General features: G+C 39.0%; 2 protein-coding genes across 6 annotated transcripts in view; one reads left to right on the top strand and one right to left on the bottom strand.

Moving 5' to 3' along the window:
* Nucleotides 1–4560: 4560 nt before the first annotated feature.
* Nucleotides 4561–13725, top strand: LOC307041373 (gamma-interferon-inducible lysosomal thiol reductase-like). Its single transcript, XM_079684734.1, has 7 exons — nucleotides 4561–4749; nucleotides 5911–6099; nucleotides 6192–6263; nucleotides 6344–6433; nucleotides 9878–10030; nucleotides 10682–10750; nucleotides 11007–13725. The coding sequence occupies exons 1-7, from the start codon at nucleotides 4609–4611 to the stop codon at nucleotides 11064–11066; spliced, it is 774 nt and encodes a 257-aa protein (XP_079540860.1). The 5' UTR covers nucleotides 4561–4608; the 3' UTR covers nucleotides 11067–13725.
* The window catches only part of LOC307041344 (3',5'-cyclic-AMP phosphodiesterase 4C-like), a 94794-nt gene continuing 88451 nt past the window's right edge, over nucleotides 11281–17623 (bottom strand). For all 5 annotated transcript variants that reach the window (XM_079684688.1, XM_079684689.1, XM_079684691.1 and 2 more), the window contains one exon: nucleotides 11281–15806. In XM_079684688.1, the coding sequence (XP_079540814.1) occupies nucleotides 15279–15806 (528 nt within the window). In that variant the 3' untranslated portion in view covers nucleotides 11281–15278. The remainder of the gene's footprint in view (nucleotides 15807–17623) is intronic.

The following is a 17623-nucleotide window of genomic DNA, read 5'->3' as shown; positions in this document are numbered from 1 at the left end:
AGCTTTCTCCCATTTTCCCCTTTAAACTGTGGGGTTTTTTTTCTGGAAGTTTTTCCTTGTACGATGTGAGGGTCTAAGGACAGAGGGTGTCGTTTTCTTCTCATACTGATATTCTGAACAAACTGCTGTTGCATTAGCTGTAAAGTGTCTCTACTGTAGGGTATTTTTATTATTTGTACAGCACTTTGGCTCGACCAAAAATCGTTTATAAATGTGCTATATAAATAAAACTTGATTTGATTAATTTGATTTGAAAGGGTGTGCGCCAAGGTTCCATATTAGGACCAATAATTTCACCATATACTGTATGTAAATAATCTCTAATAATTTTTCAAATGCTGCTTTCCATTTTTATGCAGATGATACTGTTATTTATTGTTCATCCTCTTCTATAGAGCAAAGTTTTGATTTCCTCCAGTCTGCCTTTGATGTTATTCCATCCCGTTTATCTCAACTCAAGTTAGTATTAAATGCAGACAACTCCAAACTCATGATATTCTCAAATGGCAAAAAGTTTACTTCTTTTCTCCCCAACATTTGTACTGTTCAAGGGACTGACATTGACATTGAAGGGTCACTACATACACATATCTAGGTTTTATTATTGATCAGAACTTATCTTTCAAGTGACACACTGAAAATGTTGTTTTAAAATTAGGTTTCTCCTTTCAGAAAAGGAAACATTTGATCTCTGCAACGTTTTTACCAGTATTGGATTCTGGTGATCTGCTTTACATGCATGCCTCTGACCAGTGCCTAAAGAGTTTGGATATTGTGTACCATTGTGCATTATGTTTTATTACATATATATATATATATATATATATATATATATATATATATATATATTGTGATTTTGGAATAAATATGCACTTTATGAAAATTATTAGTTGGTTACTGTTAGTTAAAAACAGTAAGGTTAATACTGGATGTTTGTTACACTTGGATATTATGTTTTCTGTAACACTTGTAACATAATTATTCTCCAGTTTATGCATTTGAGTGACTTGCAGTTAATGCTCGACATTCAATTCAAAACCTTTATTTATCCAGGTAAAATCCCATTGAGATCAATGATCTATTTTTCAAGGGAGACCTGCAGCAGTAGGTTCCACATGAAGACATAAAAACATAAACAACAGAACAACAAAAGGACATCATACAACAAAAATTACAGGGATTACAATTTACATATCTATCCACATGTACAGGTACCAACAGCATCTGACTGTGGAGCATCCAACCGAGCTTTAAAAACATGTAGTGGTACCAGCTTGCTAATTTTACATTATTTTTGCAGACTGTTCCAAGTTAGTGGAGCTGCACATCTAAAAGCTTTCTTCCCTAAGACAGTCCTAGCACTTGGCACATTTAATAAAACCACAGCATGAGATCTCAGGCAATAAGTACTTTCAATTTGCCGAGAGATCAGGGAGCAGATATAAGATGGTACTTTATCCAACATGGCTTTGTAAATGAAAATGTACCAGTGACTGAGCCTCAGTACAGTAAGTGATGGCAAAACCGCCTTGGTTTACAGTGTACAGTGATGCGTAAGTGCTTTACAGTTTGTCACAAATCTCAGTGCACTGTGATAGTAAAACATTATTGTGGTGTCATTATATATCCAAAGCAGTCAGAAGTCAGAAAATCATTAGTGATGTTTAACCACTCAGAAGACAGCCCATCAAAAATGAACACATTGGGACTTTTCAGAGAGGTAGTTCATCTTCTACATATAATAACGGACAAAGTAAAGAATGAAGTGTAGTCAATGTTTAAATGTTCGGAATTTGACCGTGTATGATGGTCCTCTTGAGTTGCGTACAGCCAATGGCGTACAGCCATTGCTCCGTTTTCATGTTTTTTTAACATGTTTTTCACACGCTAGGAGCATAGGAATAATTAAATTCGGTTCGTCATGATCTGTAGATGTGATTTGCCCCCAAGCACCCCTGGGTAAATTACCGTACAGCCAATCACAATGCCTACAATGCGTGACGTCATTGGTAAGAGACGGCCCCCGAACACATATGGTACCCCGAACACATCTGGTACCGACACCGGCCCATCTCTCCCCCATTCTCATTGAGTATTTTACAAGGAGTGAAACAGCGCCCCTCTAGATGTTATGGTGAAATAGTAGATTGCACTCTGTTGCGAGAGGAGGCCAGCCGAAATTGGCTTCCCTGCCTCACAATCCAATCAAATTGCATCAACTTCAGTTCCTACTGTGACTGTCATCACCGCCCTTAAAAAGTAGCAAGCAACTGAAGCAAGTGCAATTATGGAGGGTGGCGATTTGGAGTATTTCATCAAAAATAATGTTACTAAACTTCCGCTACAGCAGCAACAACAAATACATCTGATGACAGGCCAATGCCCAAACTGGAGCTGTGTACAGCGAGGAAAAAAGGAACGAATCGGACGTAAAACTTTAAATAATAAACACCGGGTTTCTAACATTTAACATTTGATGTGGCCCCCAAAACACGTTACTATGTTTAGATCAGATATGTGGGAAGGCAGTCAAGCAACGTGTAAAAAAGCCTCAACCCCAAGTGAGTTTGTAGTCTTAATGTTAGCGTGTGTGCTTAGCTGTAAACACAGTGGGATGGGTGACCAAAACGTCCCCGTTTTCGGTGGCCGGTAGCCTAGCCTACCCGGTTGAAACTCCCGAAAATGTTCCCGTTTTTGAATGTGCGTTAAAAAACATAGAGCAAGGTGAAATAAAATGTTACATGTCAGTAAAAACAGAGTAACAGTGTTGTGCCTGTTTGTAGCGTTAGCGTATTGCTTCTTCTACTACTTCTTCTTCTACCTCTTCTCCCTCTCCTTCTCCTTCTTCTTCTACTACTTCTTCTTCTTCTTCTTCTAATTCAATGTACCTTCCCGCAAAATATTGGACAAAAGAAACTCGGCTGGTAGTGTCAACTAAATCCATAGTATTACAAAAAAAGTGCTTTAAACGAGGTAAATTACGAATGTATGTTCTCAATCGCCAAGTGTACACTAGTACATTAGTTTGGATTAGATTTATTGTCCCCAGGGGGAAATTCATTTCCACAGCACAGTGAAAACAATATGAAATCAACAAAAAATAAGACAGACAACTACAGATAGCACCACACATCATGCCCTAACTACTGTACTACAAACTACTAGGGGACTTTATGTTTAGTCTGTGTCTGTCCATTTGGTGTAGTATTGCATCCAATTTTACATTTGTTTTATATATTAGTCCCTTGCTTATGATTTGCCAGGTTTTAGGCCATGGGTTTGAACATTAAATCCTGGAAATAAAAAATAAACCAGATTAATTTTTCTTTAATCCTGATATATAGATAGTAAGTAAATCTGTATAGGAAGACGAGAAAAGGTTATGGTATAATTACAGAGCATGTCAATTTATAAATTGAGGAAATCAATGTTAGACTGTTAACCAAAGGTGCAGGGATGTATGCACTGTACTTCACTTTAATTAATGAGAGCTGTGTATGTTTTGCAATAGAATGAGCAAACAAGAGAAAGGATTTATGTTAATAAAAAAAACAATCACTGTATTATGTAAGTTCTTCAATTTACATCGATACACAACAGAAGGGGATGTTTTGGCCTTTGAACAATTTGATGTATGTTTTAGTGTAGTAAACGGTCCGTTCTGATTCACAATGCCTTATTTTCAGGGCGTTTTAGTAGAGCCAAATACGTCAACTTGTGTATGCATGAGGGCACCGTGTGTGTATGCGTCTGTATTTTTGTATCATTTTGAAGTGCTGGCCACCGAAAACGGGGACGTTTTGGTCACCAATCCCACTGTGTTTACAGCTAAGCACACACGCTAACATTAAGACTACAAACCCACTTGGGGTTGAGGCTTTTTTACACATTGCTTGACTGCCTTCCCACATATCTGATCTAAACATAGTAACGTGTTTTGGGGGAAATAATTATTTAAGGTTATTTAATAATTGTGACATTTATTTTACTTTTCGATGGATGAATGATGCTCAAAGTGAGGGGGCAAAGAATACAATTGAGGGGGCAATGCCCCCTTTTGCCCCCTCGTGGCGCCGGGCCCGTTGCACATGCGTCAACTTTGGGCAGAAGTTTACTGTACTCGACTTTTGTTGTAATATAATGTTTATAGTTATGTTATTCATACGACACATCCCCATTCTAATATTAAGAATAAAACCCAGTAGGCCTATGCCTATTTTTAAATTACATCAGATGTTATTTAGCCGACGCATTGTACAAAGCCACTTAAATACACTTCAATATTAGACATGCCTAAACAATTTTGTTGTCTTGCTCATTATCACAGACGCCCTCATGACATCTTGTTTCCCCCCTCCCCCCCCCTGTATCACCTTGCTATTTGTTTTTTCTATTTTTCAATTAACCATAGGCCTACATTTAGAAGATCAAGATAATATGTGATTATCTCTCCTCCTGTTCATGGAGCCAGAAGCAGCTACTTTTGTCCGAGTTTCCATGAAGGCAGCAGCAGCTCACACCTGGCGCTAATCAGCGGATGATTGGCTGGGCGGCTCTTAGCAGCTTCAGGGCTCTGCTGCTCTGTGTTTGTAGACTCCTCCGATCAACATGAAGCTGCCAGGACTGCTGCCTGGGTTTTTACTCCTCTGTACTTCCCTGGGAAGCTCCGAGGGGTCTCACCCTAAACCGGCCTGCCGCTATCCACCTTCACAGTGGTGTCGGTCCCTCGAGATAGCAATAGCATGCAATGTGAGTAGGACAATATTTACAACTGTCTATTTTATTCCTGTAGCATATGGTGTCATGGCATAAAATGCTTCGATATTGTAACACAAAGAAAGCTGAATGGTCCTATAAGACAATAACAGTTGTTTATGTTTAAAGATGATGATGTGAAGATAAATAAATACAATTAAAGCTAAATATGGAGAGAGGGGTTTTATGTTTTACTATATTTCTGTTATTTATCTGTAAGTGGGATGTACTTCTCTCATTTTTGCTTCTTTTGCTGTTGAACTTTGATGTGTCTTTTTATATATAGTTTATTAGAATAAAATAGGAACTTACAAGCCAAACTATATGTTTTACTATTTACTTTCCATCTTCTCGGTCGTGATGGCCTGCTGTATTAATTATCTTGTAGTATGTGAGAATTCAAAACAGTAAATGTACTCAATATTTGAAATACCAAACAACTTTGGTTCATCTCATGAATGAGAAAATAGTTGATTTAGTCTAAAACTTTTTTCCATCTAATCTTTGAAAAAGGGAATTCTGGTTTATATAATAGAAAATGTGTTTTAAATATGATGTAACATTTTTTTAGCAGCATTGTGATAAACATGAAAACTCCCTGTCTGTTATTTAAATGAGAGTCATGCCTCAGAAATTGAACAGCAGTGGTTCTTCATGTGACCGGACAAACGCTTAATCAGTTTAAAGTTGGGGGGGGAAAGCAAAACAGTTTTATTATCTTTGAAATTAATTAGGCCCTTGGCTCATGTTCAATATGCTCATTGGAGAGGGTCCTAAAAATACGGCTTCGAAAAGCAAGTAGTAGCTGTAAACAGTTAATCAAACAACCTTTAAATGTTTTAGTTCAAAAACTATACTGTTGAATTAGTTTCCATTGTAAAAAACGCAGGAACTGTTCTGATCTTATCTCATCATTAACAAAAAGCATACCCAGTTGTAATAATGTAATTTCATTAAAAAAATGGTGTTTTAATTTGGCATCAGTTACAAAAAAACGTATTTAACAACTTTTTACTTGTACTTTTAGCTTATTTCCAATAAACTATCATCTATGTGAAGAATATATTGGTTTAAATGTGGCTTAGCCTTAGATCATCACAAGCTGTATGTCTTTTATACATTTGACACATTTCATCCATCTATTTCTGTTTCCAGGTTCAGAAGCAGTGTATGGAGTTAAATGCTACCAGACCGAGCCGGGCTGTTCCTCCTGTGTCCGTCACTTTGTACTATGAGATCTTGTGTCCAGGCTGCAGAGGCTTCATCTCCCAGCAGCTCTTCCCCACCTGGACGATGCTGCAGGACATCATGACCGTCACTCTGGTCCCCTACGGGAACGCCAAGGTACCCTGATCCTCGTGACCTCGTCCTCTGTAAATAGCTATAAATACAATCATGAATCATACGCAGACTAATAGTTCAAACTTTTCTTTTAGGAGCTTCCATCAGTGAATTCTCCCTTCACCTGTCAGCATGGAGAGGCTGAATGCAGAGGGAACATGATTGAGGTTTGAATGTTTCATTACGCACACTGTCACTTTTTAACGGTGCAACATGCTGACATGAGGTTGATTGATGTGTTCCTCAGGCATGTATCATCCATTTAACCGGACACTCAGCCTTTCAGATCATCTACTGCATGGAGTCTGCTGCAAATGTCCTGAATGCTGCCCAGCCTGTGAGTATCTACAGCAGGGGTAGCCAACACGGTGTCCGCGGGCACTTATTCGCCCGCACGTGCATCGTGAGTCGCCCGCGGGGCATGTTCTACAAATAGCTCGCCAAGCAAATCCAAAATATAAATAATAAACAAAACAAAAAAGGAAATGTAATTTTAAAAGAATCTACCCTATGCATAAACGAAACCTCAATCATAGTGAACTCTATCTACATCTATCTAACACCCCTCCTCCCCCCACCCCCACAATGAATATCGACCAATCACTTTCTTGCTTGATTTGCGGGACCAGCGTTGAAGAAAAGCAATGTGGAGCAGTGGCAGCTCACCACTTCATAAGGAGTATGATTCTGGCAGAATGTATACAACACATCAGCCCCATAGAGTGCCACAGTGACGCGTCCTAAAACCCGGAAGTAAGTTAGCATTTTACCACTTCCGGTTCCTTCGACAAAGACCAATGCAATTTCTCCGGAGGAGTTTACTTCCGGGTTTTAGGACGCGTCACTGTGGCACATGTCCCCCCCCACTTTTCGAAATCCCGTTTGTGTCCCCCCACTTTACAAATATGTTTATTATTATTTTTTAACGCAAGCCGTCATCGCCACGGAGGAGCACACAGCCTCTGTGAGCAAGCGAAAGAAAGAGAGAGAGCTAGGGAGAGCACACCTTTATCTATTTAATATAGATAACGTAAGAAATCATTCCAATGTATAGGACAGTAAAAAAAACAGTTTAAAACGGGAGTGATTAGTAAAATATGCATAAATAAAAAGAAAGAATGCTAAGGTAACATAAGATAAGAATAAACAAGTTTAAATGATTTATTGGTTGTGATCATATTCTAAAGATGTTTGGATTATTGAAAAGTATACAGCTCTCTTTCATACGAGTGTTGAGAGCTGTATCCATCAATTCGTTTTGTGCTCAAAGTACACCAGATTGAGGCCTTTCACTTCAACATTTAAAAAAGCGTCTTCCAAATAAAGCATGTTAAAATAATTAAAATACATTTTCTTTTAGTAAACATTGAAAACGTGTCCCACAGACCCAAACAGCACACAAAGGTTAAAGGTCAGCATATAATAATGTTAAAATGTGCTAAATACAGGGTTCCTGCAGGTTTCGCCAACTCAAATGTAAGACTTTTTAAGACCACTTTGAATAGAATTTAAGACCTATTTAACGGCAACAAAGTAGGAAGAAAAATGGCTATGAAAGAAGAAATATATGTCCCATAATTACTTACAAAGTAAATGTATTCATGTTCAACATAAGAACAATGACTGAAAATAACAACATAACAGTACAGAACTGTCTTAGCGTGTTAGACAAAAAGTGTGTGTGTGTGTGTGTGTGTGTGTGTGTGTGTGTGTGTGTGTGTGTGTGTGTGTGTGTGTGTGTGTGTGTGTGTGTGTGTGTGTGTGTGTGTGTGTGTGTGTGTGTGTGTGTGTGTGTGTGTGTGTGTGTGTGTGTGTGTGTGTGTGTGTGTGTGTGTGTGTGTGTGTGTGTGTGTGTGTGTGTGTGTGTGTGTGTGTGTGTGTGTGTGTGTGTGTGTGTGTGTGTGTGTGTGTGTGTGTGTGTGTGTGTGTGTGTGTGTGTGTGTGTGTGTGTGTGTGTGTGTGTGTGTGTGTGTGTGTGTGTGTGTGTGTGTGTGTGTGTGTGTGGGCTGTGCACAATTATGAAAACAACATAATCGAAAAAAAAGATTATTTTGCTTTGCTAGGTTGTGACAGTGCACTACAACATATTTGATCTAATTAATTTTAGTCTAATTTATTTATCATATTTATATATGTTAAGTAGCTTGTGGAAGTGCGCTCCAAAATATTTGTTGATCTTGTTTATTGGTATTTATTATTTTGAGATTTATTTAAATGTATAATTTATTTTTGTATTGGTTTTTCAGTTGAATTATACATTCAGGGTAATCAACAGTTAAACAGATACTGTTCAAATTATTATTTTTAAAATTCAATAAGTGGATGTTTTCAAAGTCAATGAATAATCGTATTTAATAATCATGATATTAATTATTGACCAACATAATCGTGATTATTGTCATAATCGAGCTGTGTGTGACAGTCAGTCAGTCACAAAGTCAGTCAGTCAGTCAGTCAGTCACAAGAGCTATATTCAGAGCTCTGCTGCCTTGGTTACACTATTTCATCGTTGCTGTTGTATGATTGGTGTTTACTGTAGCTACGGTATTTAGCGTCTACAGCACCTCCGCTTTTAGGGTTGAGCTCAACTCAGTGAAAGCACTGCCTGCTGACCAATCAGAGCTCAGTGTGCTGAGTTTATAGCGATGAAGTCATATTACAGGAGAATGGAAATACAGAAAAGCTGCCGTTGCAGGAAAGACGGCCGGCAAAAATCACAGACTGCGTGAACGTGAACATTAATAGAATATCACCTCCCATCTTCAGAGCAATCTGACTATTATAACATTAGCGTTAAGAAAGCTTACTTAAATATCTGCCACAACATAACCGGATCAAAGTAACATTTAAGTACAGTCCGCGGCATATCACATCATAATGTATCATATATTTCCTTATCTGAGTCAGCTGAGTCGTATCTGGCCGTGCAACACTCACAGTGTCACATACTGTTTGCAGAAGTATTATTTTAAGCAACACATTAAGTTGACGAAACACTTGAGTCAAATGTAATTAAAGTCAGATCCACTCGTGTCTTAGACGGGGCAGTGATATCATAAAACTGTTAATACGCATTCAAACACTTTTTCTGTTACCAGCTGTATTCACCTTGCAGGTGCAGCTATGTGGCTTTTATCCTGGATAAAGTGTTTAAGTCATGGATGTTTAAAGTTTAACTTCTTCATAAGTCTAATATTATAGTTGACTTTTCATTCAGGAAGTATGACGCTGTGCTGTCAGTGCACTTCTCCATGTTTGTGATTGGTCGAATGCTCCAAATACCACTCCTTTCATGTGAACGCGCACCTAACTAGATAGGGCACGGCTGGCTTGAGCGATCCACTTGATAACCAGCGTCGTAGTACCGTTTAGCGAGAACGTGTATGTTTTGGATTAGGCCAACCGGCTAACTCAAACATATCCAGGTTAGGAAAATCCAGCTTTGTCTCTGATCAGATTCTCTGTACATAAATATCGGAGTCACTTTTCGTAAAATCCTTAATAGATTTTTGCTTTGTGAAGCTTGCATCCCTCCAAATGTTACAACCTAAAAACTTTTTAATGTGTGATTTGGTAGGAGCCATAGTAAGAAGCTCTGTAAACTATTGACATAAAAAGTGAAATGTTCCTTTAGAAAACATCAACAAAAGTAAATTAGTCTGCACATGCTAACTTTACTGTGTCAAAAACTGCATGGGCGGTGGTTTCAAAACATATCTAAACCTTTTTAAGACTCCTGCTTTTATCTATGGATATATGTGTTTCTCAATGTGTGTGTCAGTGTCTCCAGCTGTACGCCCCCTCCGTCTCCTGGGCGAGGGTCTCCTCCTGTGTGACGGGCAATCTGGGAAACCAGCTGATGCACGCCAACGCTGTCATGACCAGAGCGCTGAGCCCCGCTCACACACACGTCCCCTGGGTCACCTTCTACGGGGTAAAATGCACACAGCTAATAATGATGGATACAAAGTGTTACCTAGACAACAAAGTAATGCAGTTCTTAGTTCCACTTTTCTTGACCAAAAAGGTAGAATAAGACTTTTTAATTATTTTGTCAGAACATTTTAGTCACTACTCAAATATAAAGACTGATCTGCAGAGGAGATGATGATTCTGTCTCAAACTATTTTAAAGGTTTAGTTTTAGCAAGAACTGTTTTGGCAATTGTTCAACCCCATACATATTTTTGTGGTTATAAGTGTACAATGTTAACTTTGTTCTCAAATTGAGAAACTGTCACAAAACCCTTTTTTTTTTTTTTCCCCCCCTGGTTGAATACAGTTTACTCATTCCAAAGGAACATTTTATAAATCAACATTCATTCTACTGAATGTGTTGTTAATAATTCTACAACACATATTCAAAAGCTGTGAAAAGCACTGTAAACTGTGAGGTTAAAATGGTACCATTATTTCTCTGGACCCAGCTATAATCTAATTTTGATGTTCTCCATTATATTTGAAGGTCAAATAAGGATCTTATAAAATACTCAGAATAATGATACTGTAGTCTACTGCTGGATGTGTGTCTGTAATGTATAGCTGCTTTAAATTGATTTAAAGATCATAAACGGTTTGTGTTCCAGGAATACACAGACGATAACGAGGACAAGGCAATGTCGTCCCTCTTTAGCTTGGTTTGCCAACTCTACAAAGTAAGGACTATATTATTTATATATTTTTCTTGTTACTGTGACTCTACTTTGGTAATTTGGTTACTATCAGTGCTGGGAGAAGAACTCTTATGAAAGGATGCCAAAGAGGGAGAGAGTCGTTCTGCTCAATCTGACGATGTGTATCAGAACTAAAATGCAGGTTTTGTTTGAATATTTGTCAGTTAACCTGCGGGGGTGTGTGTGTGTGTGTGTGTGTGTGTGTGTGTTTGACTAACTGTGTGTGTTGTGTCTTCAGGGTGTGAAGCCTCCAGCCTGCAACGGAGCTCCGGTCAGACTGAACAGAAGCTTCTGCTGATCACAACGGCAAATAATAACATGCATACCGTACCAAACGGCATCAAAATCACGTTTAATATAGTTGATAACTGTGGATGCGAGATCATGCAGTGTGGGTTTATTTTGAAAGTGGAATAAATGCGTGTGACATAGTTCTTTAATTTAGAGTTCTTCCACTTGAAAGAAAAGTTTTGAGCCATATAATAAACAAAACAAAAAATCAAACGCATTGATGGATTTTCATATTATTTATTGGCATTTTCAATTAAAAAACTCCAGAGAGTCTTTTGGCTTAGAAGGAGAAACTAAAATAGTTATTTTCTTTGACAAAACAAAACATTGGAGTGACAGGTGTATACGTTTTAATGTATACTTGAATTTTAGGCTCCAGAACATAAAATTAAATGTCCTATGATACAGTACTTTGTCTCGACAGACACTTTTGAAGAATACATATCTTTTTATAGAGGTTTGCACGACACAGAGGCTGAGAAAACAGACAGCATGAACATTAATGTTGGCAGTATCAGCACGACACAACAACAGAGACACGTTTAACACTGTATGGCACTGATGTCTTCCTGTAAAGAGCCACTGCTAACATGCCGAGCTAACGCCAACAATCACTGAGATCTGAAATCTACTGTTAAATATTTAAAACCATCCTACATGTTGAAATGCCATGCCGAACTTGTATGTTTGGCATATTTCTATTTTTTGGGCTGTGTCTTTGTAATGTATGATGTAAAATATAGAACAGTGTTTTTACTTTATTGATTCTTTTTGGGATGTGTGTGAAGCTTTAACTGTTTAAAAACTACTATACAAAGAAAGCTTTACTTACTTGCCTGTTCTGCATGAAGATAGAGGAACTTTGAACAACATCTTAAAATGATCCGTCACTGTGCTAACTACTCAAGCTTGAGTTTATTGCATATTTAAAAACGTATCTCTTCCTTTGCTTCAGGAGAGCTAGTGGAAAGCTTCTTCGCTTTTACTGTCACAGAGAGCAAAGCACTACATTTAAAGCAATTTTCTTTTATATTTTTTTATAACATTATACAAAATACTACATTTCTGTTGGTCTTAGCTCCTGTTTTTATTTCAGTCAAAATGTAATTAACTTGAGACTGTGCTTTTAAACCGATGTTAAGCAGGAACTATAACTTCATAGCAGTGTGAGTTGAAAGGCTTTACTGCACACAGACATTTGGTTCCAAGATCCAACGCTGGAAAAGGGAGAGGTAGCTTAATGTGCCACAGAGCAACTTTTAATAATTAGGCCTAACATTTTTTAGAAGAATCTTTATAGCTTTCCAAGGGCAACTGCTCTAAGCAGAATACAGATTAAAGAATGGGCAGCATTTGTATTTAGAATATGAATGTTGATGTTGTCAATTCAATATAAAAGTATCTGGGACAACCCTAATAATTTCTTCCGATTTGTTGAGATTTTATTATTTCCGAAAGCCCGGGATGGAGCAGTTTTATTTGATTTTTTTCAGAATTGTAGATCAAACGATGCTTTGGCTCGGCATGTTCAAACAGCATAATGGTCCTTTAACAATAGGCTCCCACCACTTCTATCACATGTAAGGCTGATCAGTAAAGCTTACTAGCTGACTTAATGAAATACTGTTTTCTACGAGTGCCTGACCAGGAAGTGCATCATATCTCTGTGTAGTGCGTGCTGCTTCCTGGTCTTTCTACTTCAGCGACTCCTGAAACTACACACATGTTCAAGTTGCAGCTATCTGGTTAGGACAGGGCTGCACAGACTGATCATGAGCTACACAAAATCTAACAGACGGTCGGCTTTAAATACTGGTAACACGTATCATTGGTAAAAACTAACTCTATAAAGTCATTGACTTTGATACAATCATCAGGTTAAAATCTCTTGTGTAAAAATGTACAGCATCGTAGGCTGGCAGGTGATCGTGTGTTTTCAACACTTATGGCACACAGTCATATCCCATTCGGGCACTTTCTATCAAATGAGAATCGGTTTAGTTTGATTAATTTCTGTCAGCAACTTCTGATCTCTTCATCAGAGTTTGTCTGCAGGGCAGGAAAGGAACAGTATGGTGACTTATCTGGAAAGATTGCATCCAAATAAACAATCTTAATCTGTTTGTGTGGTTCCAGAAAATAAACAATCTTCAGCATGATATTCATTTTGAGGTGTAGAAATAACAAAATGTCCCAATCACTGGATTCATTTTATGATATTTCATAGTTGTGTTACTGTCAACAACCCCCATGAAAAGATAAAAAAGCAACAGCTGTCGATAGACCTCTATTGTTGTGCCGGAAATATTTAAAAGACATCAGTGAGCTACACTGAGACATATTGCTTCATTATGAGGATGTGCACTAGCTTATTTGAGATCAATCCTGATCCACTGTCCTGCTGTTGGAAATAAATAGCTCATTATTAATAATTATATAATAATATTGATATATATATAATACATGTTTAATCAGATAAAAGAAGTCCAATAGTCATGTTTGCTAAAAAAGTAGAATTAAATACAAATATCTTATATTTATGACACATTTTTAAAAATGCTCTCTGGGCTGAGAGCCGCAGGAGGAAAGTATTGAGAAACTAACATTTAGTCTTTTCATGGGATCTGCTCACAACAAGGAAACTGTTTAAATAACACCAGCAATGTCCTTCAAAAATAATCATCATCTGTTTCTGGGCTGCTGTCAGGCAAATATAAATGGAAGGTTACATGTTTTGTCTACATCATAATAATTTGTAGTTAAGCAGATCATAAGTGGGAACAATTTCTAATCTGACATCAGAAAGAATACTTTGTTGTTTCAAAAAGGCAGCTTTGGATTTAAATCTTGAACCTAGGATAAACTTAGAGAACATTGCAGTAATACATTTGCCTTTAAAAGTGCAAACCATGTGAATATCCTTTAGTTGCACCTGTTATATATTTCTTTTTTCAATAAACGGTTTAATGGGTTCCTTAAGAAACTGAGCCAAAAAGTAGCCTAACTACTTGTTATACTTTCAGACCACCAAAAGGTTGTGAATTTTGCTGTTGGTCCAGTCATTTTGTGAAATTGTTGATAATCGCTGATTTTCCTGCCCTGCCTTGTGGAGAGACGTGCTGTGTGATCCTCAGTCGGCCTGCAGTGGACGAAGCCCTTTGAGTGACTGAAGAGAAGAGCTGAAGGGCAGATACAGTAAAGTGCTACTGTGGAGGCACCCTGATAAAAAAATGCTTTTTAAGCACATAAACACAGACGAGACCAGCAAAAATGTACAACAAGGAACAGTTTGAAACTCTAAAACTATGACACCATTTAAAATCTCCTCAGGTAAAAAAATAAAGCCCAAACTAATTATACAGGTGGTGTCTTTTACATCTTCAACAGGCGAGACTGGGGTTCAGTCTTCTTCAGTGTTCAATCTCTGTGCTGCTACAATCAGGTTTAAATATATACTAAGTGATTGCTTCATTTGCCAAATCCTCTATTAAAGGGTTTTAATTAAATGCAGAGACGCGCCGTTAAACAAAGTCTCAGGTGTGTCTCTAGTTTGGAGGTAAATCAAACAGGAAAGACAGATGTGTTCGAGGGTGAGGGGAACCCTCTACATCCATGCTACATTAGATTTCCCTTCATACCCTGAGGTTTAGGTCCTTCGACTTACTCTCATCTACATCCTGTATTTGGTAAAATAAGTCATTTCTCACATCATTCTCAAACAAAGAAATCATACTCACTTATTCCAACGGTAATTCCATATCCTAAAATTCGAAACTATGGTGCAAAATATATAATATATATAAGACCCTGTCAAACCACGGCGTCCTCATTCTCGTGTCTGAATGTCACAATCAGTTATTTTAGAGGAAGACATTTCCTTTTACCTTTTGTTCATGTTAGAGTGTCCCGCCTCGGCTCCACTCACTCTTCTTCCTGGTTAAAATGCAGCAGTCTTTGTCTGGGACACTCTGAAGCTACAACAAAGCAGGACGGACACAATCAGGCACCCAAAGAGAGGCTGAGACGATTCATGTTGTCGAAATATAAAATAAAACCGGGGAGGGAACGTCCCTCTGTGCTCCAGAGCGGGTGTCTCCAGTGTAAAGGGACTGTAGTGATTTTACAGACTTTATCGGTAGAGGCCTGCCCCGCCCCCGCCTCTCCTCATCCCGTCTCCTGTCTCTCTGGGGGCGGTGGGGGGGGCAGGTGGTGCTGGTTGTTACGTACCCATACGAAGGCACGCCACCCCCTCCCCCTCCTGGCTCAGTTCTCGGTCCCTGTCGGCCCCCTCCCGTCCCGGGGAGGCCAGCGTCCTGTGGGGGCTCCGCAACGACATGGTAGCCAGGTTCCGGGACGGGTGAGGCGAGGGGGGACGGTACCTGCTGCGGGGGCCTGGGGACAGAGAGGGGGAGGAGGAGTCCCGCTGCCGCTCCCCACCTGACTCCTCCTCCAGGGGGCTCTCCAGGTCAGACTCCACCTCCTCCTCTTCCTCCTCTTCCTCCTCCAGAGTGAGTTCAAACTGGAACTTGTCCCCTCCTGAGGAGACAGCCCCCCCCGCTTCCACAGCCCCTGGCAGCGCCTCCACGAGGTGCTCCTCGGGGCTGGTGGGCGAGGGGCTGCGGGGGATCATGCTTTGGTACCACTCCCTGTTGTCCTCCAGGGTGTCCAGGATGTCCTGAGCGTCAGGGTGCACCAGGTCCGCCCATGTCTCCCACAGAGGGTGGACAACGTAGTCAATGAAGCCCACCTGGTCATAGAAATGATATATCATTAGTAGAAATCATAAACACACAAATATGACAGGAGTGCAATGAGTAAAACTAAATAAAAAGGCAAGCCGGTTTCAAATTCTGCTTACTAAAGAAAAACGATGCTAAAATTAAGAATTCAGTTCCTCAAGGACATTTTGGATGACTCTGAATGTCTTACCATTTATATTAATATTCTCATTGCTGACTTTTATCATTCTTATTTGTTATAATTGTGACTGTCATCACACATAGGTGCGCATGCGCGGAAGTAGTGTGTGAATTTTGAAAGCGTGTAGCTCCCGTCTCAAACTTTTTGAAAAAATCTGGTTATGAACGGATGATCAAGTTGTTCAGTCAAAGTCCACAGGAGAGTATAATGTGGGGAATGTAATGCCGTCGAAGAAATCAAGAAGAAAGGCTAAAGTGGCGTTAAATGAGAGCAGCGATCTGTCTGGAGTGGATGAAACACAAACAGCTGATGAGAGCGCCATGGACAGCGGGTCCTCACAGGTGAGCCACTCGGAGCTGTCGGCACTAATACGCTCCATAATGAGAGAGGAGATAGGGGCTGCTTTTGAGAGATTCCAGCCGCAGCTTGATACTTTAAAGGGAGAACTCGACTCATGTTGTCAGAGGATCGGTGATATGGAGGTGGGACTGACTGATGTGGATTCTAAGGTTGCTATACTCGAAACTGCAAACCAAAATCTAATGAAGGAAAACAAAGACATTAAAGACAAAATGGAGAGGATGGAGATTCAAACCAGAAAATGTAATATACGTGTCTTTGGACTGAGAAGGGATATAGAGAAGAGCGATCCCATTGCCTTTATGACAAACCTTTTAAAGGAGGTATTCGGAAATGCGCTCTCGTGTGAGCCGGCAGTAGAGATTGCCTACAGGATTGGCCAGGGGACTGATTTGAGACCCAGACCTATGATCGTCATAATGCAGAGATATCAAGCAAAGGAAGCTATCTTGAAGTTGGCAAGAAGCAAGGGAGAGATCATGTTCCGAGACATGCGACTGAAGATATTTCCTGATATCACTGCGGATATTGCCAGGAGGAGAGCCCTATTCAATGAACTCAGGATGAAGCTGCGTAAGGCTGAGGTGAGGCATGGACTACTGTTCCCCGCAACACTTATTGTAACCTTCAATGGACAGACAAAACTGTATCGGGACTGTAGTGAAGCTGAACATTTCTATAAAACAGTGATAAGCCCGAGTTCAACTAAGATCTGAAATGAAGGTGGGAAAGGACTGATGGACATGACGTATCAGATGGTTTGGTTATGCATATTAGGAGATGAAATTAATTATATTATGCAAAGGGAATTGCTGCAGTTGTGGTGAATTGTGTATTTGATTGTTTTCTTTTAGGCCAATATCCACTGGCCTATGAGTGATCTACTTTTTATTTAAAATTATTTACTTATCAACTGTGATTATGAGTTTATTGTGATTATTATAGCCCATTAGGAGATGAAATTAATTATATTATACAAAGGGAATTGCTGCAGGTTTGATGAATTGTGTTTTTGATTGTTCTCTTAGACCAATATCCATTGGTCTATGAGTGATCTACTTTTTATTTAAAATGATTTACTTCATCAACTGTGATTATGAGTTTATTGTGATTATTATAGCCCATTAGGAGTTGAAATTAATTATATTATACAAAGGGAATTGCTGCAGGTTTGATGAATTGTGTTTTTGATTGTTCTCTTAGACCAATATCCTCTGGTCTATGAGTTATCTACTATTTTATTTTAAATTAGTTATTTCATCAACTGCGATTATGAGTTTATTG

The sequence above is a fragment of the Notothenia rossii genome (genome assembly GCF_949606895.1).
Source record: "Notothenia rossii genome assembly, chromosome: 1".
NCBI lineage: Eukaryota > Metazoa > Chordata > Actinopteri > Perciformes > Nototheniidae > Notothenia > Notothenia rossii.
Note: the sequence above shows the minus strand (reverse complement) of the source record. Positions and strands in the feature narration are given on the sequence as shown.